The sequence below is a fragment of the Lutjanus erythropterus genome, chromosome 1, assembly GCF_056507025.1.
Source record: "Lutjanus erythropterus isolate fLutEry1 chromosome 1, fLutEry1.hap2, whole genome shotgun sequence".
In the NCBI taxonomy this organism is placed as follows: domain Eukaryota; kingdom Metazoa; phylum Chordata; class Actinopteri; order Lutjaniformes; family Lutjanidae; genus Lutjanus; species Lutjanus erythropterus.
Window position 1 is genome coordinate 8,625,339 of NC_139317.1, and position 27,328 is coordinate 8,652,666.

Here is a 27,328-nt window from a genome sequence, read left to right on the forward strand (position 1 = left end):
GTCGCAAAAATGTCACTAACAACGTATTTATCCATTCATAGTGACTACAGCATTATTCAGAAGACAGCAGTGTGTGTGACATGATATTTTTTATTCATATGTAATCGAAATGACAATCTTTCCCTAACCCTAACTGTAATAAAGTCCAAGATTGGTTAGGTGGACTTCTCTGTTCTCTGTGTCAGCTTTTGTTGCCAAAACCTACACAAGAACCTGATCTTTTCCTAACCCTGCCCAAAATGTTTTTATTGCCTAAGCATATCCAAAATTATAATATGTCCTCACCTTAACTAAAGCACTTTTATTGCAGGAGTCTGGACACAAACCCTGGACCACCTTATGAATCAGATGCGTTTCAAATAAGAGTTGTCTGTGAACATAATCCAGGCAGGAAATATACAGATGTAATTTCTAGGAAATAGGATTGCTCAATATTGAAAAATATGAAGAAATATGACTATTTGGGCTGCAACTAATGATTATTTTCATTGTTGATTAATATGTCAATCATTTAGTCAATTAATAGACTGTTTTTTGGTCTATAAAATGTCAGAAAATGGTGAAAAATGTGAGATCAGTGTTTCCTCAAGCCCAAGATGAGGTCATGAAATGTCTCGTTTTGCTCACAACCCAAAGATATTCTGAGTTAAGAAACCAGAAAATATTCACATTGAAGAAGCTGGAATCAGAGAATTTCATCTTTTCTCCTTATAAAAACACTTGAACTGATTAAAGAATCATCAAAAATACTTGCTGTTTAATTTAATAATTGATTGTTTAAAGTTGCAGGTCTACTGACTATATTCTCAAATTTCCCTTCATTTCTCTAAAAATACCCTCAGTACTCGTGTCATGCTTGTCATTTGTTTGTGGTAGGACAAAGAAAATAGAGAAACTGCTTTCAACTTCACATTCTAAATAAGAACTTGGGTTCTAATAGTGGGTTATTGTGCTTTATACATCCATCAAAGTAAAAGACAGCAAAGACAACAACATCCAAACAACACCGTCTTTCTCTCATTTTGTGCTGATAGAAAAATTACACCTGCAAGCTGATCCCCACATCCTCCCAGACAGTTACCCACCTATCATGTAAACTACTGTGATCAATGTGCTTTATTCAGACTGTGACCTTAATTTGGTTACACACAGTAAGGGTTTTGTTTAGTGCATGTTAACACACTGATTGAGAATTGCCAATACAAATTTACAGAATATTTGAAATTCAACATTTTGCTCTTAAAGATTCAGTCCCTGAAGTAAAAAAAAAAAAAAAAAAAAAGAAGTATAGGGTATAGTGTCAAGATGCGTTTGCTGCTGTGCAATTTCTATCGCTCATAATCTGAGTACGTATTTGAAGCGAAGATAGTATGCATCCTGACTGCAGTTTGTAAGCTTACATGGCCTCCTTTTGATGTTCACATGATTTTCATGTTGAATTGTATGGGGGCCTCAGTTGGACTGGCCTCCTCTGTTTCCTCCTTACGTGGCACGTATTCAACCTCTATACTTGACTTAGTGTTGTCTTTTCCTCTGCTCCAGAGGAATAATATTACAAGACAGAAGAGGACAACTCCCAGGAAAGAGATAAATCCCATGGTGGTTGCGATGATAAGTGTCTTTACATCAAATGGAAATGGAACTGAGGCCCGCGTCACATTAGCACCTTCATCGCTGGGCTGGTTGGAGATGAAGGCAAATGTCTTGTTTGGCTGGTGGGGCCAGTTGGGGGAGTAGCTATGCACAAAAAGGTGAGCAGCTTTGGTGTCATTGCCGGCTGCATTGCTTGCAACGCACAGGTAGGTGCCGTTGTCCTGGATTTGGGAATAACGCACCTCCAGAGTGCCATCATTAGACACAGAAAGTCTTGACCCCACAGTTTTGGTAGTGATGTACTCCTTCTTAGGGGATAGCCACATTATCACAGGGGCTGGATCGCCCTCAGCTTGGCAGGCGAAATGAACTGTAGTTCCTTCATCTACATGGCTTTCTTGAACCTTATAATCCACGATTTTTGATTTCTGGCAGATGAAATAGTCAGAGGGGAGGATGTCTGGGAAGTCCTTGAACTCTTTTCCTTGCACAACCTCAGGCGAAGCACACATGGGTTGTTGTCTGTTGAAGTTGAGCCTCCATCGCCGGCGGAAAACCCAGAGCAAGCGACAGTCGCAGGCCAGCGGGTTGTCATACAAAGCCAGGGTCTCCAAGTTTCCCACTGAGTGGAAGACGGACTCCTCCAGGGTACTCAAGCTATTGCCGGACACATTGAGCACGCGGAGGTGGTTGAGCCCTCGGAAAGAGTAGGGCTCAATGGCAGATAATCTCCCACCAGCCAAATGAAAAGCCTGGAGCTTCTGTAGATTGAACAGCTGATTCCCTTCCACAGTGTCAATGGGATTGAAAGACAGATTCAAAAACCGAAGATATCTCAGGTGACTGATGGCTTGGTAGGGGATGGCAGTAAGATTACAGTTTGTGATGGACAATGATGTGAGGTTGAGTCCAAACAAGCATTTTGGGGTCATGGTATCCAGGGCAGGCATATGAGAAATCTCCAGCACTCTGAGCCTATACAGCCTCTTAAAGGAGTAATCCCTTATGACAGTGACGTTGAGATAGCTTAATCGAAGTGACAACAGGTTATGCAGATGGCTAAGGGCATCAGTGGGCACTGAGGCCAGATTGCATCCCTCAATGTTGAGGCTTTCAAGGTTGCTGAGGCCATGAAAAGATCGGGGTGAGATGAACACTAGGTCATTGTCACCGACCTCCAGAGCCCTCAGGTTGTACAGCTCCTGGAACATATAGTCGAGCAGAATGACAATTTTGTTCTCACTAATATCCAGCTGGGTGAGATTGGTCAAGCCTGTGAAAACCCCCAGCTGGATGAGCTTCAGCTGGTTGTTGCGCAAACCTAGAATTCGAAGGTTCATAAGGTTGCTAAAAGCCCCAGGCTCAATGGACGAAATTGTGTTTTCGTTGAGTTGCAGCTCTTCCAGCTGAGGGTAATTAATGAATTCCTCAGGCCCCAGAGTTTTCAGGCGGTTTTTGCTGAGGTCCAGCAGCCTTGTCTCAGTGGGGATGCCCTCAGGAAGAGCTGCCAGTCTCCGTCGATGGCACACGACTGAACGCTCCTGAGCGTTGCAGTCACATCGGGAGGGGCAGCCGGTGGTGGATCCAGACAGGACGGTGCCGAGCATCAGGAACAGGATGGGCTGCCAGCACGCCACCAAGTAGCTGTGCCCTCCTGCCTCCCCGGACACCATCCTACTTCTTACCTGTGGAGACAAAGAAGAAAAGGGGTTGATGTAGAGGAATGGTGTTACAGAACAACTCTGAACAATATAGTATCACACTCTGAAGGATCAAAAGAAAAGCGTTATGAAAACTATGTCATGCAGTGAGCTTCCAAGAGACCAAATTAGGATTCCATTCAGCCTTTTATCAGATTTTGATTTTTAATGAATGCATGAATAACTATCACATGTCATTAATTTCAACTGAACACACAAAATTAAACAGATTTTAGGAAACAGAAGAAACTGTCTATGGTAATATTTCCATTTGTAGACTGGTATGGCAAGATGTAGTCGTCCAACTATCTAAAAAATAAGAAAAATATACTATATCTTAAGTAGGGCTGCAACTAACGACTGATTTTATTGATTAAATGATTAGTCATTTGGTCCATAAAATGTCAGCAAAAGTAGAAAAAATGTTGATCAGTGTTTCCCAAAACCCAAAGATATATAGCTTACTGTCAAAGAGGAGTAAAGAAACCAGGAAATATTCAGGTCCAGAGCAAGTAAAATGCCATCTTGGGCTAGTAAATCTGGCAACTCTCATGCCCAACTGGGTAGCTGGTTTCCTCTCAAATAAGATGTTTTCCCATTTTTCTTCATTTATTATCATCAACTGAATATATTTGGATTGTAGACCGACAAATCAAGACATATAATAATACCATCTTGGACATTCTTCACTATTTTCTGTCATTTTATAGACATTGCAGCTCCAGATTAAACATGACATTTAACTTTAGTCTTTGCTGTTATTTGATTACTGCTACTAGATAAAACAATTTGTGCAGGGGCCAATAAAAGTTGACTTTGGGCAAGTAGATTTCTGAAGCACTGGCCTGACCGGGCTGGTAAAAAAGCATTTATGTTGAACCCTGACATATGAGAAGCTGAAATCAGAGAATTTACACATTTTTTACATTACACATTACTAATTTTTCTAAAAAAAATGACTCAAAACAATTGATTGATAATCAAATTAGTTTGCAATTAATTGAATTGTTGATAACTAATCGATCAATCAAGTAGTTGTTGTGGCTCTAAACTTTAGTGTTTAATAATTGTTTTCCTGAAATGCATTACATTTCATAAAAAAAGATATGTAATATTGAAAGTGTTTCCTAAAATACTGTACCATAACAGCTGAACCATTGTTTTTCCAGTTCACAAGGCAAATTTCATGATAATAAACCATTATCTGATACTAATGAGTCCTCCCAAGTTAACAGGCACATTTTGGCTCTTTTCTCAACTTAACCTTCAGTATGAGCTGAATAAATTCGTTACATCTAAAACCTTTATAAAAATCTCTTCATATACACACAGTTTTGCTTTTTTTCTGCACACCTTTACAAACTGCCTTCTCTGTCTTCTTGCATACGGTTTCATTGTGGTGGATTTCCTCAGAAGTAATGAAATCAGCCAATCAATAAAAGGGCTCAGTCACACAATATAACCACCCTGCTGTGCTTCTGACTTCTTAGCATGCTGAAAACAATTACTGCCAATATTAGTGACACATTGTCTCCGCTTGTAGAGACTATTTTTAATTAGTAGCCAAAATCGCCATGGTACATCTTGAAGCGGCTCCTCCAAGAATTTGCAAACTTAACACATCCCTTGTCGCCGCTGAGCTGTTGACCTTGCAGTGATATAAAACAGAGATTGCTGCCAAGCGGTGATAAATGGAGAGAGGGAGATTGTCAGAGGACTTTAAACCCCTATTTGATTTTGACTCGGGGGAACTTTAACTCGCTAAAACCTTCAAGCTCTACTTCTCACATCAATCATGCGATTTAAGTCACAGCTATATCTGGGGGACACACTCTTAGAAGAGCCTCGTGCAAAGTAAGAGAAATGACACTGTGATCTGTTTTCATCGAGAAGACTGGTCTTACCAGTGCTTTGTTTACACCATGACAGCTTGGACTTAATTGATGTTTTTACTTAGACCTGTAGATGCTCTAGGCACAGATAAAAAGCCTAAGGTTGTAAAAAAAAAAACAAAGCAAAACATTAGTGTTCATAATAATGACCTAATATGTTTTTATTGTTTTACAACTTGGAAATTAAAGCCATAATATGCAACATTTCCTGTAAAAACAGTGTATAGACTCTCACACATTTCCATCATCATTTATGATCCACTAGAAGTGTGTGATAGTGGTTGTGTCTGCAGAGACCCTGCCCTCTGGCTGTGTTTCTGTATCTTCTCATTATTTTGCTGTGTTCAGGATGCTTTACCAACCCAAAACATCTGTATTTGACATCCTGGGAACGAGACTTAACAATCAACTAAGGTGTAAATGCAATTAATACTAGATTTATACTAGTCTTTTAATTTTACTTTCTTAGTTTCCAGTATCTTTTGCCTCATACACTGTAAATTCTAATAAGTTAAGTTTACCTAAAGGAGAAATATGTAGCCACTGTGCATGCAAAAATGCAGAGACAGGCAGGCTGCAGGAGCTCTGCAGGAGCACAGGACGCGCGCAACCTTGTAAATTGACAATAACAAGCGGCAATGAGTCCTCCACTGTAAGTCGATTAGGTGTTTATAACTGTCAATTGTCTGTCAATGTAACGCTAAGCCTGTTATCCTAAAAACAAAAGCCCGCTGCTCTGAAATGACACACTCTGGACGATGAGTTAAATGGCCGCCGGTTTGACTGCCTGACATTCTGCTCAGTTTAACAGTTAAAGTACAAACATCTACGCAAACAACTACTCATTCAGCAAGAATTCAGTATTATTTGAACTCTTATCTAAGTCATGCAGTGATCATGTGATCATTTTATGATTTATTACAGCAAATTTGTCAGACTTGCTCAGAAAAAACAAGTAGATATTATAGAAAGATACAAGTATGAGGGGAAAAGAGCTCGAAACCCAGTGTAAGCAAGTAAAATAAGACAAAAAAAGACGTATAAATTGAATTAAAGGCACTACTGAAATGAGGTAGGGCTGTTTGCATTTACAGTGTACTTGTTTCATTCTATTCTGAGTAAGATGATAGCAGTAATCCACAATTTAAAAATTAGAGAGCAGATTATCTTCCTGGTGGGTTTATGAACAGCTTGGACAAATCCTACTCATTCTACCTTTGAATTCCACACTGACATGTAATTATTCAACAACAAACAGAGATGTAAAGAAATTGATCTTTTTAATTTCGAAGAGGAAACTCCATTAAGAGCATTTATGCAGTCTCTGCCCAAAAATTCATCATAATGAACATTGCCATAATATGTGGGAGCTGAGTAGGCACTGCATATTCTTTCTGTAACTCATTCACCACAGAAGTGTTTTTGTAAGTGTGCTTCAAAATTATTGGTGTAGTGCTTTTTAGAAGGTCTTTTGGCTGTCTACCACACTGTTCCTGCTTTAAAATGATATTCGACTTGATAGTGAAGATTAGAAAGATCTTTTATTGCACCAATACAAATTACGCGTTACTCTAAGTGAATTAGGGTCATGGGACTGAGGCAGCCTGGATTGTGGTCTGAGTAGTTCCATGGAGCAGTAATTGCAGCTTTCATTTTCACTTCCTCCAGAACTGTTAATTTCTCTTGGCTGTGTATGTCAGACGCGTTGGGTGTCAGTCCAGTGTGTATGGGGCACTGCAAAAAGCTGTCAACCTGTCAAAATGAAAGCTGAAGCGTCTATCGGTACAGCTCCTTTGTGACCTCCCACTCGGTTCTGTCTCTCACAAATTACATGAATTTACAAATGGATAGCATTTAGGATTTTCCAATGGAACGGTGACATATTTTCTAAAGCAAAAAACTGCAAGACAGAGCATTTGAAGGCAAAAATGTGAATGTAGTACAAGCCAGTGGTGGACTCAGACTGTCGGAAGGCCAGGGGTGAAAAAACATAAGGGCACCAGCTGTATGTAGCGGAGCATCAGCATGCTTAAAGTCGTGATGCACTGGAAAGGAACTCTAGCAGGCACTTTATCACATTTTATCCACTTGAATGGCTCTCTAGAGGGCCCTTTACCACATTTTATCCTCTGGAAGGGCACCATAAAGGGCACTTTAACATGTTTTGTCCACTGGAAGGCCAGCCTAGAGGGCCCTTTACCACATTTTAGGGCTGTGAGTCTTGTTAACATGTAAATTACCATTTTTCTTCCTATGAATTGAAATCACAATTCTCTCACATGATTCTTATTTTTTATGACATTTGCTGCACTCTTATACACTCAAGTAAAAAATATGTCTGAGGTGCTTGTGGTCTAATCAGGCCTTTAAACAGATGAGTCTCTTTTCCTCTTTTTCCTTATAAAACTTAAAGTGATTAATTTAAATGATGCTGAGCATGAAAAATGTATGTATAAGCTTTGCATTACTGAAGTTTGTGTGGTCTGGAGGCTGAGATTTTGTGATGTGTGTAATGTTTGTCATATAGGAGTGAGTCAATTGTTGTCATTTAGAAATGAGGTTGCAGTGATCTCTGAATTGAGATCTCAATTAATTGTGCAGCCCTACCTCAGACAGCACTTCATCATTTTTTATTCAGTGGAAGGCCTCACTAAAGGGCTCTTGTCAACCGGAGGGGAACTTCAGAGGGCACTTTTGTGATTTTTTTTTACACACTGGGCAGTGGCCCCCACTGCCCAGTGTGTAAAAAAAGAAGACAGTCCACCAGTTGTGTATGCACATTTAACTTTTATCCAATGTGACAGATGCTACACGTTCGAGTGAAATGAAATATTACTAAGATACTCCAATGCAGAAAATGTGTGCCATGTTTATCTGTGTGACACAGACTGTGATTTTATCTCATCAGGTCAGGAATATGAACGAGGACGAGGCTCTCTGATGTCACTGCTAATCAAAAACAAGCAAATGCAAATGCAGTGGCGATTTTCTTACCAGAGTACCATGCATGATTTATGATTCAGAGTGTAGTAAGGCCAGGGACACTATCTGTGTAATCTGGCCTTACAGCCCAGATCTACTCACTGTATCACCACTTTGTTTTGACCTTGAGCTGCAGTTCTGAAAAACAGGAGAAGTTGGCAAATAATCTCTCAATTACAATAGCTTGTTTGTAGTCTTAAGATTTAAGTTTGGCCCTTGATCTATTGCTCCATATTTTCTTTGTCCCCACCTTGATTCTTTCCATTCCTCTTTTGATATTTTGAGTATTTTGCAGGGGAAGAATACGAGTAGACAAGCCTTTTCTCTCCTGTCCTTCTATGACTGCTTGCTTTTCCTCCATGGACTTCTCACCCTGTCATAGTCTTCTCTCAAAACCATGTCTGGGCTCACCATTAGTCTCTTGTTGCCTTGACTCTCGGCATCTCCTCTCTCACGGTGCCATGTGGTTTGATACAGGGCAAACCGGAGAGAGGTGTGCACTGCTAATGGGTCACTGAATGTCTGCAAGCAGCATGCAGACAAATGAGCTATATGCATCAGTGCACACATGCCCTTCGGTTGTTTTTATTCATTGTTAAGTACCTTTGTTGTGCAGCATAATGTTGTAAGAACTATTGGGAAAGACAAAATATGTAAATAGTTCATTAAAATTGACTCTGACAGTAAAGTAACCGAATCATAGTTGCAAATACAAAGCTTTAGCGTTATTTTTTTTCCATTCCCTTTAAACTGCACGCTGTATTTGCCTGTCAGGTCCCTGTTGGATAGTTTCAACTTGTGACTGCTGTCATGAATCATCATTGCATCAGAGTTCTGAGTATTTCCCTTGATAAATTAAATAATTTAGCTTTTTGCTTTGCTGGATGCACATGCAGTTTTTTCATCCTCATTGCTGACAAATGCTGCTTATTTGGATCCACTAATATGACTCACCTTTGTAGCAGTGTTTTGTAATTGGGATTAAATGCATCAGAGTTAAAACCAGAGTTAAAGGTAATTTAATAAAGTGTAAAAAGTGGTGATGTCTTTGATGGACAAAGTTTGTTGTAGGCCTGGGTGATAAAACAGTAGTGACATGCATCGGCAATAGACACGCCATCAGTTGCAATAAGAAAACAGGTCACTAAAATGTTTGATAGTTTCACATAAATGCATTAAAAGAAAACCACCATGAAAGGACATAATGAGTACACTTCAGCTCATAAACAGCCTGGCATATCGCTTGATAATGAAGCATGCTACATGACACGCAAACAGCCAATCATTTAACAGACAAACCCCAAGCTTCTTCAAGTGTTGTGCATGAATGCACTAAAAGAGCAGCGTTCATTGTATGGGTATGGTGAATGGCGAACTCAATGGATCAGTTTGCAATCAATGAATGTAAACATGAGCTTGTACGTGTGATCGGAGCAGAGAGAGGGAATGTGCAGATATAGACAGAAATGTTGATGTGATATAAAAACTTTAGTTGATCATGAAGTGCATGAACTACACTGCAGATTGGAGTTGGTGTTACAAACGGACTGATCAGCGTTATATTTGCTCTTCCCTTCTGTCTATTCATCCTCTTCATCTCAGTGCAGCATTATGGTGCGTTCGATTTCAACTGGAAAGACTGTTTGAAATTTCAAGAATATGTTGGTGTTCAAATTTGCTTTCTGCTGTAGTGTAAAACATTCTCCCAGCCTCAGTACATGGGGCTCACACTCTGCCACCTGAGCTAGCTCCTCGTACATGATAACTTGCACAACACTGGTGTTTTCCCATCATTTCCTCAGGTGCTACGAATGACAGATAAACAACTGATCATTTCACAGGTGTGGTGTTGGGTTGCACCTTCGACACGTGAGAAACAGCAGGTACTGAGAGAATGAATGCAGATGGAAAAGGACAGGTTAGCTCAGGAATTCCTTCCTGATCAAGACAAGTAATACAACAAATGTATTTTTCACCACAGCCACTTGCTCCTCTTTGAGTACACAATCAGTCACGACCTACGTGATCAATAATTATGAAAAATTATCAATATCTACTGATATTAAACGTCACTATCTTGATAGATTTTTTTCAGCTTCGCCCAGGCCTCTAGTTTTTTAGTTTACAGTATGTATTACAAACTTTAATCTCCTCAAGAGGGATTAACATATACAATCCATCATTTCTCTTGTACACCTCACATATCTCAGTCAGTAATGCTTTCTTTTCTGTTGATGACAGTTCATAAATGACTGCAATCACTAGACTATCACTAGACTATTCCTAACTTCAGTTTTCTTCATTATAGATGTGAACAGTGTGCTCATTAGTACCTCTCTTCGACATAGCTTTGTCTTAAGTGGCAAACCTGCCAAACACTTTTGATTATTCTGCAACTGTTTAGAGAATGGTGAGGATGAAACAAAAAATAAAGCTACAGCTGCAAAGTAACAGAGTAAATGTTTATAGGAATTAAGAGATAAAGATTGCTACGAATGGTATGTTTGCATTCAGCTGACAAATTTAAAGCAAACATTTAAAAGTCAAAAAGCAAACAAACAAATAAACAGTGTGGGCTGCATAGAAGTGTCATTGTTTGCAGGTGGATTGTAGACAGTGGACATGTCTTTCTGGATTTGTAAAGGCTCCTGAGACTGAACTACACCTGCAGTGTGACATCTAAAAAGCAAACATTTTCTTGATGTATACTCAATGATCAACATTGAATTTTCCATCTTGTGTTTGCTAATTTTCTTATTAAAGAAAGTTGTTTACGTCTATCTTCAAATTCATTGCATTGTGAGTGTCATGTAAATATTTAGATGGAAGCCAAATCTCTAGCATGTACAGATCCACACACAGCTTAACATACCAACACTAATGGTATTACAAATAATAATTATATTACAATAAATACTTGCTGCAGCACAGTCTTATATATCTGTTTACCCAGCAAGGTTTGCCAGCTAATCTACATCCTCCAGAAGAATGAGCAGTCAGATATGAGAAATCCTGTGAAAACAAATCCTCAATGGAAGCCAAAGATAAAGGTAACAACCCCTGCAAACCTAAAAAGGAACTGCCTGGCCTGACGTTCCACCATGCCAGGATCAAATGCTTAGGGGAGGACAAAATGGTTGAGTGCATGGGAACTACTCCTGTTGAGATGCAGAAACACACCTGCATGGGGTGAGCGAACTCTCAATCTTTCTTTTTTTGACAGCAGTATCCTCAAGCTAACAGGGCTCTCAGCCAGGAAGGAATACACTTTTGCCTAAGAAGTTACTCGAAAGATACCCACACTAATACTTATTTTGGAAGGAGATAGTGTCAAGAGAGATAAGGGGAGTCTGGGTAATTACAGTAATCACTGTTGAGGACAAGTGAATGCACAGAAGCTTTTTTTGAAGAAATGGATAATACAAAAATGGCGACGTTTGACAGTATTTAATTACCTGTGTCAGTTTGTACGTCTCCACAACGCACAGTAAATTCTCATAATGTAGCTCTCTGACAGCCCTCTTCAAAACAGAAGGGCCTGGCAGTAATAGTTTAAAGTTCCAAAGGGAACTAAATAACTCCAGACCTATACTCAAAACACCTCATGCCACATAATGCACCATAATAAGTGTTCAGAAAGTAAACAACTGCACTGAGTCCAAAAGATTCACACCAGTATTTAGAGTATTTTTTTCTCCCCTAAAACGCTAAAGCTCGCCGCAGTGTTTTTGCAAAATGATCTTGCCGGCTCATTAAGAAACAATTAATGGAAGCTTAAAGTGAGAGTAGGTAATGCAATTAAGAAGCATTTTTGTTATATTAGTTGACATTCTGTTTACATACTGACATCAATTAATAAATCAAATGCTGCAGGCCTGTAATAAGCACATCTAATCATTTCAGTTGGCACAGATGATATGATTGGATGGCCTACCTGTCTTTGTACCCACATACCTGCCTACTTGTGTGGTAGTGATGCCTGGATGGGCTCTGAGTTAATCTGAATCTGCATGTAAACATTAATCATCCACCTGCCATCCTCCTGAATGTATTATTTTCTCTGATGCAGAGACTCGCATCTACCTGAAGCTATATTACCTTTGAAACTTTGTCAAGCAGTGCAAACTTTCCAGGTGATTTCTGTATTGTGTGTTGTATTGATATATGAATGATTTACTTTGGTGATTAGAGATTCAGCCATTATTAATGTCTTCATGCATGCAGTAATGTTGCTGCAGCAAATATATTTGGGCATTTAAACAGCAAAACTAAAATCTGTATTTATAAAATTGGCAGGACAGAGGACACCCCACAGAAGACACAGAATTAGATAATCAATGAAGTTACGGTGCTATGTCTTGTGCGTAAATGTACAATGTGTCTCTCTTACTGTGGAGTGCACTAGAGTGCACACTATTTCCTACCCATGACCCATCTGCTATTAATCAGAATGTTAATTTCAATAACCTGGCCCGCCCGGTCTGCTGATTAACTGCATTGCCCATGGTTGTAACTGTAGTCTGCCCATCACTACTGTGCACACTCAGCTTGTGCACACATTGTGTATGACTGCAGTCTTCTACAAGGATAGCCACATATATTGCTAGAGCTATTGGGAGCTAGTTGCACAAGTAAGGCAGAAAGTGCAGCCAAAATTTCCCAATATTAACATGCTATTAATGCAAATGCACACTTGATTTAACTGGAAATCTCTTTTCATGCAGCAACCAGCAGATTGGCCATTAAAAACTCAAAATCAAAAGTGTACAAGATATAGCTAAAATGCTAGTATTTGTTTTGAATGAGGTGGTATAGAGCAGAGGTTTGCAAAAGTATTGAAATAAAAAAAAAAAACCTTAGAGTGATACTGATGATTTAGCATCCATGCTGGATAAGATAGTTTTCCATTTGACAGGTGGCAATGTAGATGAAAGGTCTTGAAGATGATAGGGGACATGGAGCAGTTGATCATAGAAACCTGTTTTCTACCTACACATCACCAACAACTGTGGTTAATGGAACTGAAAATAACGGTCTCCATTAGGCTTTCCATTTGACAGTCTGTCTCAAAGTACCTTTACTGCACTCTGACCAACACAGCATTCATCCTGTTGTCAGGAAACATGGAGGTGGAGACTGGCCAAGCAGGTTGAAGGCTTTCATTGTAATGTGATACTTATTTAATCCCAAATCTTTTTTAAAGCTAAAACTGATAGTGTAATTACAGGAATGGCAGCGTTTCAATTTACATAATTACATATTGATAAAAATGAATATTTTCTCCACATGGAATTTTCTCACACAATAAAGCAGTAATTAAAGTGAGCTTTTAATAGTGAGCACATGAACTCATTTTAGTGCTCACCTTTCTCGATACATGCTTTTTGAAAATTAATTGTTCGGGGCATACCTTATCATTTTAATACTGTGTACGGCCCTGCAAGACCAGCGCTACGTTCAAAGGCACCACAAGGGTGCTGACCAGTAGCAAGTCAGTGAGAAACGCATCTTTTTTTCCCATGTTCTTTCTCTATACCACTGACCTGGAAATAACTAGCTTCAAGATCAGAAGGCCACTCTCATCTCCTGTGTGGTCAGTGGATGAGACTAACCTGATCATCTTTGATCCTCCATCTTATGTAGTGCAGCTGAAACAATTCAAAGGACCCTTTTTGTGTGAGACGCTCAGCTTATCCCTGATAAGTGCCAGTTCATCATTTCTTAAGACAACTCAAGTGCCCAGGTCAGATGGCACCAGGATTTTCAATATTATGCAAAGAGACCTTGTCTCAGAAGTACAAAAAGTACAGGTGAAGATAATAATAATGCTGAAATCCATTTAGCTGCTTCAGTTTCAGGATCCTAGTCTTGTGCATCCACTGTTGATGTCATTAATAACAACTTTTCCTACTATGATAAAAATGTCTGCTGTGGAAAAGGCTGCTTATGATTCCTTGGAATTACAACACTAGATAAAAGACCTGAGGTGGATCACGGCAAAAAGCATAAACAAGAGACACCCAGTAACACATCACTAGTCACTAAAAACACAGCAAAAAACCCCAAAACAAAATAAAACAAAAAAACGATTTATATTGGTACGACAAGACAAGGCAACACACGACTTTCTGCACAACAAAGTTAATATCCCAGCCAGAGACAGACACATTCGTAGGTGCAGCAAAGACAGTTTTTGTTTCTGTTTGTCATAAAAAAAAGAAAGAAAACATTTCACACAACTCTTCTCCAGTCCGCTATGCTTTATTAGGCTCACATAATGTTTTTGATTATTTTGCCTTCATCATGCTGGTGAAGTGTGTGTTAATGTTGAAGCAGATGCATTTAAGTTCTGACTGATCTGCACCCTGCTGTGTGTGCATTCTCAAAGTTTGGAATTTGTCATTATACATATACATGCACACACAAACAGCGCATATGGTTGGATCCCCTGCCATAAGACTAGAATGACAAATCCTCATGGTTTCTTTCTGTAATAGCCATCAACGTGATATGTTATCATCTCAGAAATGGACAAATTGGATGCTATCAAAACATTTTGTTATAAAGAAGAAAAAAGGACTTTGTTTTTAAAACAACACTTAACTCAGCAGACAAAGTTGCTTTTTTCAGCTGAAGGTTAGAGGCATGTGCAGAAACAAAGGGTAAATTATAAGCACTCTGAGCTGAGTTCTGAGCTGACACCTATGTGTCACACCCTGAAGACTCCTGCTGAGACGTGGGTGTCAGCCATGCTTGAATAAAAGCTTTTTTACTACACTCAGAACTCTGAGTGCCTCGGATTTCTCTGTCTTTTTGGTGTGTTGAATGTACTGTATATGAGTGCAATAGTAAAGATCTGTTGTGATTGCAACACAGTGTTCATTTTTGGGAAGCTTCATCTAAAGTTTTAGGTGTCCAATCAATTATAAAAATAAAGAGAACAATGACCTCATAAAGGGATAGTTCAGATTGTTTGAAGTGGGGTTGCACGAGATACTTATTGATAGTACTGTATTACCTACAGTAGATACCAATTAGCCACAAAGCATATTTTAGGCACTTAATAAAAGACCCATCTAAAAAGAAAAACTAACTAAAGTGATCTTAAAGTATATGCTGTGTTTTTACCGCTTTACCTTGCTGTCAGACCACCTTTTCCAATGAGAAACTGCTGTAATTTAAGCCAAATATCTCTCTCTCACTCAACTAAACTACACTGTTGAAATCAGAAGCATACAGGAGTCTACTGTCGCCTTGATCTGTTAACTTGCTTGCGCTGTTGTGTGATTTTGGTGAATCTGAACTAACCTTTCTTGAAACACCGTCTTCATAGCTGGTTCCATTATGTAACCATCATCATGAAATTTCTGTAGTTAAACTCTTAGATTAAATATTAATTGTGGGTTCATAATGACTGATAATTTATTCAAATCAAGAATATCAAGATAATTTGGTTTTGATTTGCTGATTAAAATACATTTGATCAAACGTAAATTTTTAAGAGTGAGGTCAGGATGGGCTTGATGTCAAGAATCAGGAATTCATGACCCCACTTGAGGGGTGGACTTATAAGCGTATGGATCTATATATGATCAAGTATTCTTGTATTCACTAATGAAAACATATTTTCCAGAATTGATAGTTTTGTCTTAAAATTCAACAGAGCTGCAATGATTGATTATGAACTGACTATGGTATTGGCAACTATTTTCATAACTGTTTTGAGTCTTTTCTCTTTGAGGAAAAAATGTCCACATTATGTGATTTCTGCTTCTTAAGTGTGAATATTTTGTGGTGTCTTTAGTCCTCTATGACAGTAAACTGAATATCTTTTGGTTGTGGACAAAGCAAGACATTTCAGGATGTCACCTTGGACTTTTGGAAACAGTGATCCACATTTTTGACTATTTTCTGTCATTTTAGGGACCAAACAGCTAATCCATTAAACGAGAAAATAACTGACAGATGAATTGATAATGAAACAGCCTTTAAGTACTACTATGGTGTTCTTGTGACTGATGTGAGCCAAATGAACAGGGCCTAAGGTTGGTCCATGGTTACTTACTCACCTAATATACATTTGGATTCTACATTTAAATTCTCCTACTCTCTTTGTCTGAGCATGTGAGAAATGATCCAGTCATCACTTTCATTTTTGTCCTTGTTTGGTCTTTCAGCTGCTGAAAAAAAAATCTCTTTGGGTTCCTCGATGTTAGACTGTCTTTACCAGGCACTCAACTCTCTAAAACAAACTGGCTCCTACTCTACTATTTCACACTGGGCAGGTAGTGTACAATCATTGTGTGGGAGCTTTTGAGCTGTAAGCTTTTGAGCTGGGAGCAGCTGCCCACGTTTTCATATGGGGGGTCAGTGAGAGCCAGAGGGACTCAACCAGACGGGCTGGCGAACCAAAACAATTAACTGGAAGAGGCTGAAAGCTGTAGAGAGCTGCAGACTGTGTTATTCATTCTCTGAGATCAGCAATACTAACGGCCCTTTTAGTCATTTGATTTAGTGTTGATACAGAGAATAATGCTTTATGGAGATTTAATTTGCCATCTAAAGGCTTTTTTTTATATTTCTTTCGATAAGTGGAACGCAACCTCTGTTTTATACTATTTACTGAAATTGTTCATTCCCCTTTGGCCCAACAACACATTTGTTATGAGATTAAGATTTAATTAAAGACATGATGCTGAGATATTTGCATCCTTTTGTACTTTGGGACGTTAAAACAGCTAAATGATCCTGATCCACATTAAAATACTGGAAAAACATGACCTTGCAGTGTGTTTAATCTGTTATACAGTATTACCATGCAGATCTGTTTCTTGCTTCATTGACAAAGTCTAACAGTAATACTACAAAAGAGGCTCCTTTCTTCATTAACACCCATTCCTCTTGAAAGTCAAGTAGGATAAGCTGGAAATTACACAAACCTTTATCCCCAGCTCACCATCAGGGAATATAAGATGTTTTGGGCTGGAATTGAAAAGAAAAGGCTAAATGCCATGCTGAAGGCAATTTTTACCTCAGACAAGCCTCTTACAGTCCTTCGTAGAAAGCACAATGGGAGATTTTGAGAGATTTTCACACCAAATCACTCAGGCAATGATCACCGGTTACAGTACAAATATGAAGTTAGAGTGCCTTGGAATATTTTACTGATACAAGGAAACTTAAACCATTCATTTGAGGAGTTTCTTCAAATTGCTTTCTCCAAGTTCTTTGCCTCGGGTTCTTTTGAGGGAATGCATCAGCCTAGGTGTTGATAGAGGAATATGCCATTAAGATTCAAGAGGCTTATGCTGAGTTCGCACTACGGATTGTAACCCTGATTTTCCACTCGCCGACAGTTTTTGGAGATAGCAGACAAAAGCCCCCTGAACAGTGGCAAATTGGCGTTTGCTCGGTACTCACAAATCAGTGTTTGATTGCTATGTTTGAACTGTTCAAGCTCACAGTTCAGGATCTGAGAGTTCGCAGGGAGTTTGCAGATGCCCAGAAGATATCAAGCAGGTTTGATATCTGGTCATGTTGGTGATGGGTCAGGGAGGCATCTAATGAGCTACTGTGAAAAGGAGAGGAGAAGGAGACATGGAAGAGCACCAGAGCAGCAGCCAGAAAAGCTCAAATGTTGAAAAAATGAACAAAAAGTAGTTGTGACGATGTAGTAGTTATAAGTTAAAGTAATTCAAACAAGCTCAACCTCCAGCAGCGAAGACTTGTCAGGGAGGTTGGGCTAGTGTAAATATTTTCAAACAGATTTGATATTAAAGGAAATACCAGATTGGACTGATAATACTAACAAATAGGTGATGCATGTGACTCATTTGCTCCGGAGTGTAACATAATGAGAGTCCAGGAATTATAGTTGAACTGCACTGAAAATGTTTCACAAAAAAAGACTTATTAAGAAATGAAGGTGTTCTGTTCACTGGAACGCTAGAGGGCGGAAATGGATACAGGAAGTGCCGAGTTTTGTATATTAACAGCATAATGCAGTAATATTAACAGCGTGAACGGGAGTGGATCAAAACAAGGCTTCATACTTAGGTTTCAGTGTGCTACATTACTGACTGTACTGACAAACCACAGCTGGCAAACAGGCAAGGACAGGATTATGTTGGTTATATTGAAAAGAGAAAATGATTGAGTCATTATTTTTGAACTTGACAAGTTGAAGTGACAAGCGAGGTAGCAACTTAGCTCCACACCATTGTCTGTTCAGCTGTGAATGGTAGTCTGCTACGTGTGCTGCAGAGATGAGATGCCTTCAGGTGCTGAACACACCAGCAAACAGCAAACTTAAACTACTTTACAGTTTACATTTTTAGTTATGTGTTTCAAAATGCAAATTTGTGTTTAGTGTTTGTAATGTGTCTGTGGATTATCTTTGTAATTGGCCCGTGGTGATTCCACCTCATGTTACGTTCACTGACAAGGTTCTTTTGAACCAATATATTTATGTACTGTGCTGGATTTGTGTTGACACATAAATCTCATGTTACCGACACTGCTGACTTTTGAATAATGCTGTATTCAGTACAAGTGAGTTGTGTATTGTAAGATTGCCTATCTTGGTGGAAAACAAATTAAACATGTTGTCGGTGACATTGCTAGGTACATAAATTAACAACAGTTCCTCATTATGTTAATAGAAACATTTTTCAGTTGGCATTAGGTTTCCCTAAGGAATAAAGTGTTTGCTGTCGCACATTTGATGTACATAAATGTAATTCTTAGGAGACACGACTGAACCATGAGTGAGGTGACTGTTGCATTTAATGAGGCCTGCTGTGATTTAAAATAATATTTAGGATATCTGAGTTCCTACAGCAAATTTCATAAAAGCACTGATGTTACTAATGGCTACTTACTTTCTTAAAATATTTTATTCGAATGTCTCATTATAACAAACACTGGTTCATTAGGTCAGTGTAAAATCAAAATGGTTTAAGATCATGCACCGGACCAGCTTAACCCTGTCGTCAGGGATCGTTCTTGGTGAAAGATCTTGTAATGTGTGACCTGTCATTGATGAGTCACGAGTTTGTTTTTGTGCAAACCACAATGACTTTGACAGTCATTTAGTGTGACCAAAGCATTCATTGCATACTGAAGGCATGAATCAGGCAAAAGATCTGCACACTGTATAATAGTAATAGCTCCCAGCAATTTTAATTTAGCAATGTTTCATTGTAACAGAGATCTTGTCAGGCACTGTCAAATCAGTTTAAGTTTTGACAATGCCTGATGAAGATCTCTGTTAGATGGAACCAGTATCTCAATTAAAATTGCTGGGAGCTATTTGTACAGTGTGCAGGCCTGTTATCGTATTCTTGCCTTCAGTCTGCTCTGTTTCAGCACCTGTGTATTTTGAGAATACAGAGTGAAAGAAAGCAGACCACTGGTGTCACATATATTATGAATATGAGCCAAACCAAAGAATGAGATAGACAAACAGATGAATGGCAGAAAACAGTCTTTGCAAGATTCCCACTGTGATCACTTGCAATGTATATTATTGTAGGGTGTGCTGTTCTTTGGTTCAAGAGTCCAGTCCGGAACGTGAACATGAGGGCAACCTTAGTCCTCCATCATAGTAGCCCTTGACTGTCTCATATTTTGCATAAAGCTGTTATTATTAAATTTAAATGAGGAAGGCAGCTGCAGAGCAGCAGGACTGTGACCTTCTGAATACATTTGTACAACGCAAATTTGAGTATCCTGTGACAGATCTGCCTCCGTCTGTCACCTCGCCATCCAGCAGACACTGTATAAACACGAGGTCTGGCAGTCTTCACCACAATCACTTTCACCATTTCCTTTTCAAGGTGGCTGATGTCACCCATTATGTGGCAGCATCCTGACTCCATATGGATCCTGTTTCAGAAAATGCTCTAGATGTTCTCTGGCCAGTTTATACGTTCCTCCTTTCTGGGGCATCACAAATGAACTGTTATGAGCAGGAGTGCCCTGATTTCAGCTGTAAATAAAATGGGCTATAATTAGAAGCCAAAATCAAACACGATAAAAATAAACCATAACAGACCCTTCAAAAGCTTCAGATGGACAGGACATTATTCTGTATCATTGTTGGTCAGTATACCTTTGCTCAGTGTTATGTAGACTAGAGCTGCAATGATTAGAGATGCACTGATCCACATTTTTTCAGATCAGATTCTGATACTTGAATTTGAATATCTGCTCATACTGATACACTAAAATATGGACATGTTGAGGTAGACAGTTGTTCAGGGTTGGATGTTAGCACCAGCCAAATGTTGGCAAAATAAGAACGCGGCTGATAGATTTCAGACGTAATATAGTGATTTACTTTTGAGTGGCTGGAAAATTTGAACCGGCAGTTACTAGTTCACATTTTAAAAACTTACTTTTCCATCCTGTCACTCTTATCAGCCCACTCAGTTTGAGACTGTCTGATGTTACATTACCACACATCCATTGTTTGGCACAAGCTCCGCTTGTATGTCTAATTTTATAGAATTATGGGAGATAAAAGATATGGGGACTACTGGGTAACACTGTAGAACAGTTAAATTTCTAGTTAATTAATTTGTGCTAAATACATTTTGGCTTCAAATTGCATTCATAAAAACATCAGACTATTGAATCTTGGATTCAGTCTGATTAACAAATTATGTCAGCATTGGCACTGGCTCCCATGTCTAGTAATGATGAGGCAATTTATTGATTATTAGTCAACTATTAAATTAATTGTTAACTATTTTGATAATCCATTCTGGTTTTTATACTCCTGTATGACTGTAAACAGAATATCTTTGGGTTATGGACATAACAAGACATCTGAGACATCTTGGGCTTTGGGAAGCATTGAACATTTTTTACCATTTATTTTATGGACCTAACAGCTAATAGATTAATTGAGAAAATTATTTACAGATTAATCAATAATGAAAGTAATCAATGCCCTATTGTAGACAGCATGGAACAAAGCATTGTGAAAAAATTAATAGCAGCACTGCCTCATTGTATCCAGCTGTATCTAATGCTGAAAATCTAAAGTGTAGGCTCTGTAATTTTTCTGTTGGAAATGTATGTGGATTGCTTTTATCATTATACTAGTATTACTAATTGTATCACTACTATTGGTAAAATGATTATACAGATTATGTCAGCTTTTACATTTGAATCAAACTGCAATACATCAGCTCGATAGGACAACCTATTTTTTATCCTGGGATGTCAGATTGAAGTGAGTTCATACTTCAATCTGCTTACTGCTTCTTTTTCAAGTATCTATGAGGAGCATCTTAAGAACAGCTCTGAATCCTGTAGATTACACAAGCCCTCATTGTGTCACTTGTTACAGATAGTTCAGCACATTACTGTGGACTGTTAATGCACACAGAAAACCTTATATTATTATTCTGTTGACCACTGAGCAGCCTCAGAGGACAATGGGGGTTGTGTGCCTCATAAAGGTACCTGAACAATAGGCCCTGATTTTGGGTGGTGGCGTTTGAACCAAGTGCATCTTAAAGTGTGTGGACAATTTTAGCCATTCGGTTTGAAGCAATTATATAATGTAAAATACATATAATCCTCTAAACCTCCTGCGTTAACACACAGTAGGTTTGTAGTAGCAGATTCTCACTGATCTCATGGATTATCTCATCAGCACATTTATAAATGCTGGAAATGGTTAGTATGCAAAATGGTATTACACATTTGTTCTGTGTTAATGCAGTCAATTGATGGCATACACTGAATGTAAATAGCTGTATTTCATGCTGTTAAAGCGTCAATAAAAATATTGTGGAAAAAAGAAAAGGTGACCAACTATGTTCTATTGTGGAAAACATTAAAGCTGCAAAGATATTTTACTACTACTATTTTAACTGTTTTGGCTTAGCCCCACCAGTCTCATCAGCATATTTTCCTGCTAGAGTTGAGTGATTGACTTAGTCCATTGCCAGTTTTTTGGGGGCATTTTCTGCCATTTTATTTAGCTAATTTAATGGTCTGAATGAATGAGAGCTGCTGCTCAGCTATGCACAATACACACCCACTAAGCCCAGGAGTGAGTGAGAGGAAAACAGCTTGTAGAGCGAACTTTGTGAATTAAGGGTTTATTTTGACCAAATCAGAGTCGGCGATTGTTAAAACAGTGGAGAGACGAACCAAGATGGTTTGGGTGAATTTTAGTTTGTTTCTGTCTGTCAAATTTTGAATGAAATATGTTTTATGATTAGTTAATAAGACAATTAAGCTGTCTTATTTCACACTTGAATTAAAGGTAAACTTTATTGTCACATACAATTATACAGTGAGTTTGGTTCCTTGCATTTAACCTGTCTAGGAACAGTGGGCAGCTACTACCTGGGGACCAACTCCAGTTTTAAGCTGGGGTAGGAGGTCAGGGATATTCACTGGAGAATTGACCTTGTGTACATGTGTTTGATGGCGGGGGAAACCAAAGAACCCTGAGGAAACCCACACAAGCATGGGGAGAGCATGTTAACTCCACACAGAAATATTGAACCCTTTGAACAGGGCCTTTCTTGCTGTGAACCCAAAGTGTGAACCACTACGTGAATCACCACCACTATTTTCTGTTTAATATGGAAAATGGGTGACGTTGTGCAAGTTTATTTTGTTTATGTGTTGGATGCAGAGAATGTGATGTAGCAAACTCACTGCTCGCACATCATCTCCCAGCTGGGGAGGGGGAGGGGGGTGTTTCAGAGATACACTCACCTACGCGAATATATTGGCGATCACTGAGTGTTAACATATCACCCAGCCTGTTTCCAGCTACAGCAGGCAGCTGTTTTCATTAAAGAACAGCTCTAAACTAAGCCCACTGTACATACCTGCCCAGTACCTCATGGCAATCAAAGTAGGTGTCTAGATGGTGAACATAAAGTAAAATTCAGCAGTTAGACGTATTTATTTAGGAGCTGGTGAAGATCGAAAAAGAGTAGTGGATTATTTTTATCGGGGGGGGGATAAAATTATGGCTCTAATTGAATGTTAACGTGGGCCCATATCAGCTTGATGTGATACGGTGATGGTAGGTCAGTGTTGTGTGATTTTGTTTGGTTATTTAGATGGCCATTAACTACTGTAACTGCAACCTGTTGTGCTGCCCAATTGGGGGTTAAAAAAAAAAAAAAATCAATGGTTTAAGTAAGAGTTCACACAAAAACACACATTTTGTCCTCTAGTCTGTGGCTCTTTTTATCCATCTTGATTTTTTTGCAGTGAGTTTCAGAGTTTTTGAGAGATCAGCTCTAGAGATGTCTGCCTTCTCTTCAGTATAATGGGACTAAATGGCACTTGGCTTGTGGTGCTCAAAGCGCCCTGAAAAAACACACTTGAAAAATTCAAAACCAGTGTCTCTTTCCAAAAATCATGACCAGTGTCATCCAGGAACTACTTTCCTTCTGCAATAGAATTTGCCAGGACCACTTTAGAATGTCCCAGAACTACTTTCTTGTCTACTAGAAATGAAGTAGTTCCTACATGAAACTGCTCACAAGAAGGTCTGTGGATTATCTTGAGTAAGCGGGTCACGATTTTTGGAAAGAGACGCTGGTTTTGAATTTTTCAAATGTATTTTTTTGGTGCTTTGTGCACGACAAGTCAAGTGCAATTTCATCCCATTATATTAGACACCTCTACAGCTGATACCTCCAAAACTCTGCAACTTACACACACACAAAAAATCTAGATGATAAATAGCACTCCAGAGGAAAAATATGTATTTGTTTTATTTTGGGGTAAACTGTCCCTTTTAATTTAGTTCAAATGCAGGGTAAAATAAAGTGTGACAAATTGTGAACTGTTTGTTCTCCAGTCTTGATATACAACTGTAATATGCATATAAATGGTCCACAAATTGTATAATTGGCAATTTGGTCTGATTACTGCATTTACGTTGACACACACTGAGATACTTACAAATGTAACTAACTGACAGTATGTAGCCTGTTGAGACATTAATAATATTGAAGTAATAATGATCGTTTAATCACTCATTTGATCGCCAGATGTAATAAAAAATTCCAGTCATATACTTGCTCTGCTCATCTCAGTCAATTGAAATTGTGTTGAGTGCGTTGGAGCTGCAGACGCACACACACACACACACACACACACACACACACACACACACACACACACACACACAGTGACATGCATAAATAACTACCAAAAATAAAGATTCCAATCAGCTGTCATAACCTGATTACAGGGGCCCAATTAAGAGCTTTGTCTAGCTCATAAAGCATTGACGTGAAGAGCAGACCCTTCAGTCAGAGACTGTCGGAGGTCTGTGGCTTGCAGAGGTTGTTACTGCACTGTAAAAAACAGAGAGGAAGAGTCCCCTCATAGCTGTCTGTCTGCTGGAGTGTTGCAGCCATGATTATGAAAATGCAAATAGAACAAGCAATAAGAAATTAAACTATGAGAGATTGTTTATTCAGCCCGCATAAATAAGCATACAAAGTTGCCCCTCGTCCCCCACGCCCACCCTCCCAATCACCACCACCATCACCCATCTATCTAACCTGTGGCAAATCCAACACCTGCATAGGATCTCTCATCGCCACTGGAAATAACCAACAGCAAAAGGCTGTTGAGAATGAATAAGTGTGAGTCTTGATGAGTTTACTGGCATTTGAAGGAACATGAATGTTAATGAGGGCAGATTAGGAAGCAACAACAACCAGCCTGGCAAAACACTCAGGGACACAAACACAAAACACACACACACACACTCCTGCTCAGCCTGCCTCACACACCTTTGGCTGTGATATAAAAAGGCAGGACCTATAGGTGTGTTTGCATGTATCCGTGCACACACATGCAATACTCTGTCTACAGTATATACCTGTAGTTAAATATACAACATGAAAAATCATACTGTACATTTAGACACATTGTATGTGTGTGTTCCCAAACCCAGATTGTACAGCACACAGCAAAATGAAACCCATCTGGATGACAAAGCACAAACAAGATCTGGAGCCCTCTTCAGTGAATAATTCCCCCTCTTTCCATCCCCTCCATTTGCCTACGATACACAATTTCATTCCTGACATTAATTTGCTCCCTGGCGATCCCCTGGCCCCACCACTGCACCATAATAAATCTGATCCAATGCCTCAGCGCTCAAAGCCCACCATAGAGACAGAGTACTTACCAGGACTGTCATGCAGAGAATTCTAATTCAGGCAGCTCCATGTTGCCAAGGAAATTCAAAATGCCTCCGAAAGCATGGAGACAGGGATGCAGGATTGACGACGGGCTAGATTCAGATGGGAAAGAGGGATATATGCAGCGGTGAGAATCCCTTGTCTGAGGGGCATTTGAGAAATGCCTTCGTCCTCTCCAGATGCGCTAAATCCGGCAGCACTGATAGGCTGACATGTAAACACACAGGCGGCTCTGCTGGCTCACACACGCTCACATACATGCTGCACCTAGCAGAGACAGAGAGAGGAAGAGGGAGGGGCAGCTGATGAGAGAGGTGGAAGGAGGAGCTGCAGTGCACTGGGAGAATGAGAGGCACAGAGCACAGGCAGCGAGGGGAGTTGAAAAGAAATGGAGAGAAACGTTCTCTGATTGCACTGGCAGCGTCTTCCTCTGATTTTTGTTTACTGTAGTTTTCCTATTTATGGAAGGATCGGGATGATCTGGTTAACGGGAATACAGACTGCTGAGAGGGGGAGAGGGGGAGAAAATCAGCATGGTGCGTGTGGCTACAGGAGAAAAGAGGTTAGAGAGGGAGAAGTACGAACGTGCAAATAAAGCAGGGGGATGAAGATGAGCAAAAAAAAAGTGAAGGGGGGTTATGAAGGGGAGGAGGGAGTGATGAAACTACAGGGATATGTAGCAAATGCAATTCAATTTCTGCAGTATGGAAGCTGGTAATGAGAGGCAACTTAAGACTGTGGTGGATAGGGATGGATAAGTTCTTTCTTTCTGTTTTTTAAAGATTTCTTGCCAGACTTGAGGATTATTGCCACCCATCGTGCAAAGTGAGGTAATCATCAGACAAACTCACCTTTGCTGTGACGAGTGGGGGCAGGGGGGTTAGAAAGCACAGGCTTAACGGTGCTAATGGGCCTGGCACACGCATGCTGGCAGTGCCAAGGAGGCTCCACAGTCAGGGAGTGTTTATGGGAGATTATGGGGCTGAGGATTTAGTGGAGTGGTGGTGGACATGAGGGCTCCTGGCCACTGAATGAACCGTGTGACAAATGCTGTAAGGCTTAGAAAAAGACATCTGTATTTTATTTTATACATTTTATTCTCTATTTTAATTGTTTAAAGTCAGGCTGCAACTAAGGGTTATTTTCATTATCAATTAATCTGATGATTATTTTCTCGATTAATTGAATAGTTGTTTAGCGCGCAAAATGCCTAAAAATTGTGAAGAATGTTGACCACTGTTTCCCAAAGCCCAAGGTGACATCCTCAAATGTCTTCTTTTTTCCACAACTCTGGAGGACTAAAGAAACCAGAAAATATTCACTTTTAAGAAGCTGGAATCAGAGCATTTGGACATTAAATTAAATTAAATTAAATTTAATTTTATAAAAAAAAAATTACGAAAAATGATCTCTCGATTATCAAAATAGTTGGCATTTAATTTAGGGATTTGGGCTGTAACTAATGATTATTTTCATCAGTGGTTAATCTGCTGATTATTTTCAGGATTAATTGATTAATTTTTAAGTCTGTAAAACATCAAAATATCATTAAAATGCTCTTCACAATTTCCCAGAGCCCAATTTGGCACCTTGCATCTTTTGTTCACTAACACTGCAAACTCCAAAGAGTCTTTGTTTACTGTTGTAAATGTCAAAGCAGCAAATCCCCACACCAGCACACACACCAGAAAATGGTGAAAAACGTTGACGTCCTCAAATGTCTCGTTTTGTCCACAGCTCAAATGTGTTCAGTTTGTCATAGAGGACAAAAATGAGTAAAAATGATTAATGGATTATCAAAATGGTTGACGATTATTTTCATAGTCGATTAATAATCGATTAATCATTGCAGCTCTGCCACTAACAGTCCAAAACTCAAAGACTCTTCATGTATGATCATAAATGGCAAAGAAAAGCAGCAAATCCTCACATTTAAGAAGCTGAAACCAGCAAA

The 27,328-nt window shown here is 39.2% G+C and overlaps 1 protein-coding gene across 1 annotated transcript; it reads right to left on the bottom strand.

Annotated features, from left to right (window-relative positions):
• On the bottom strand, positions 1-25,601 carry lingo1b (leucine rich repeat and Ig domain containing 1b). The gene is made up of 2 exons (XM_084735332.1): positions 25,362-25,601; positions 1-3,278 (listed from the first exon to the last, which is right to left on the bottom strand). The coding sequence occupies exons 1-2, from the start codon at positions 25,371-25,373 to the stop codon at positions 1,419-1,421; spliced, it is 1,872 nt and encodes a 623-aa protein (XP_084591458.1). The 5' UTR covers positions 25,374-25,601; the 3' UTR covers positions 1-1,418.
• Between the last annotated feature and the right edge of the window lie 1,727 nt (positions 25,602-27,328).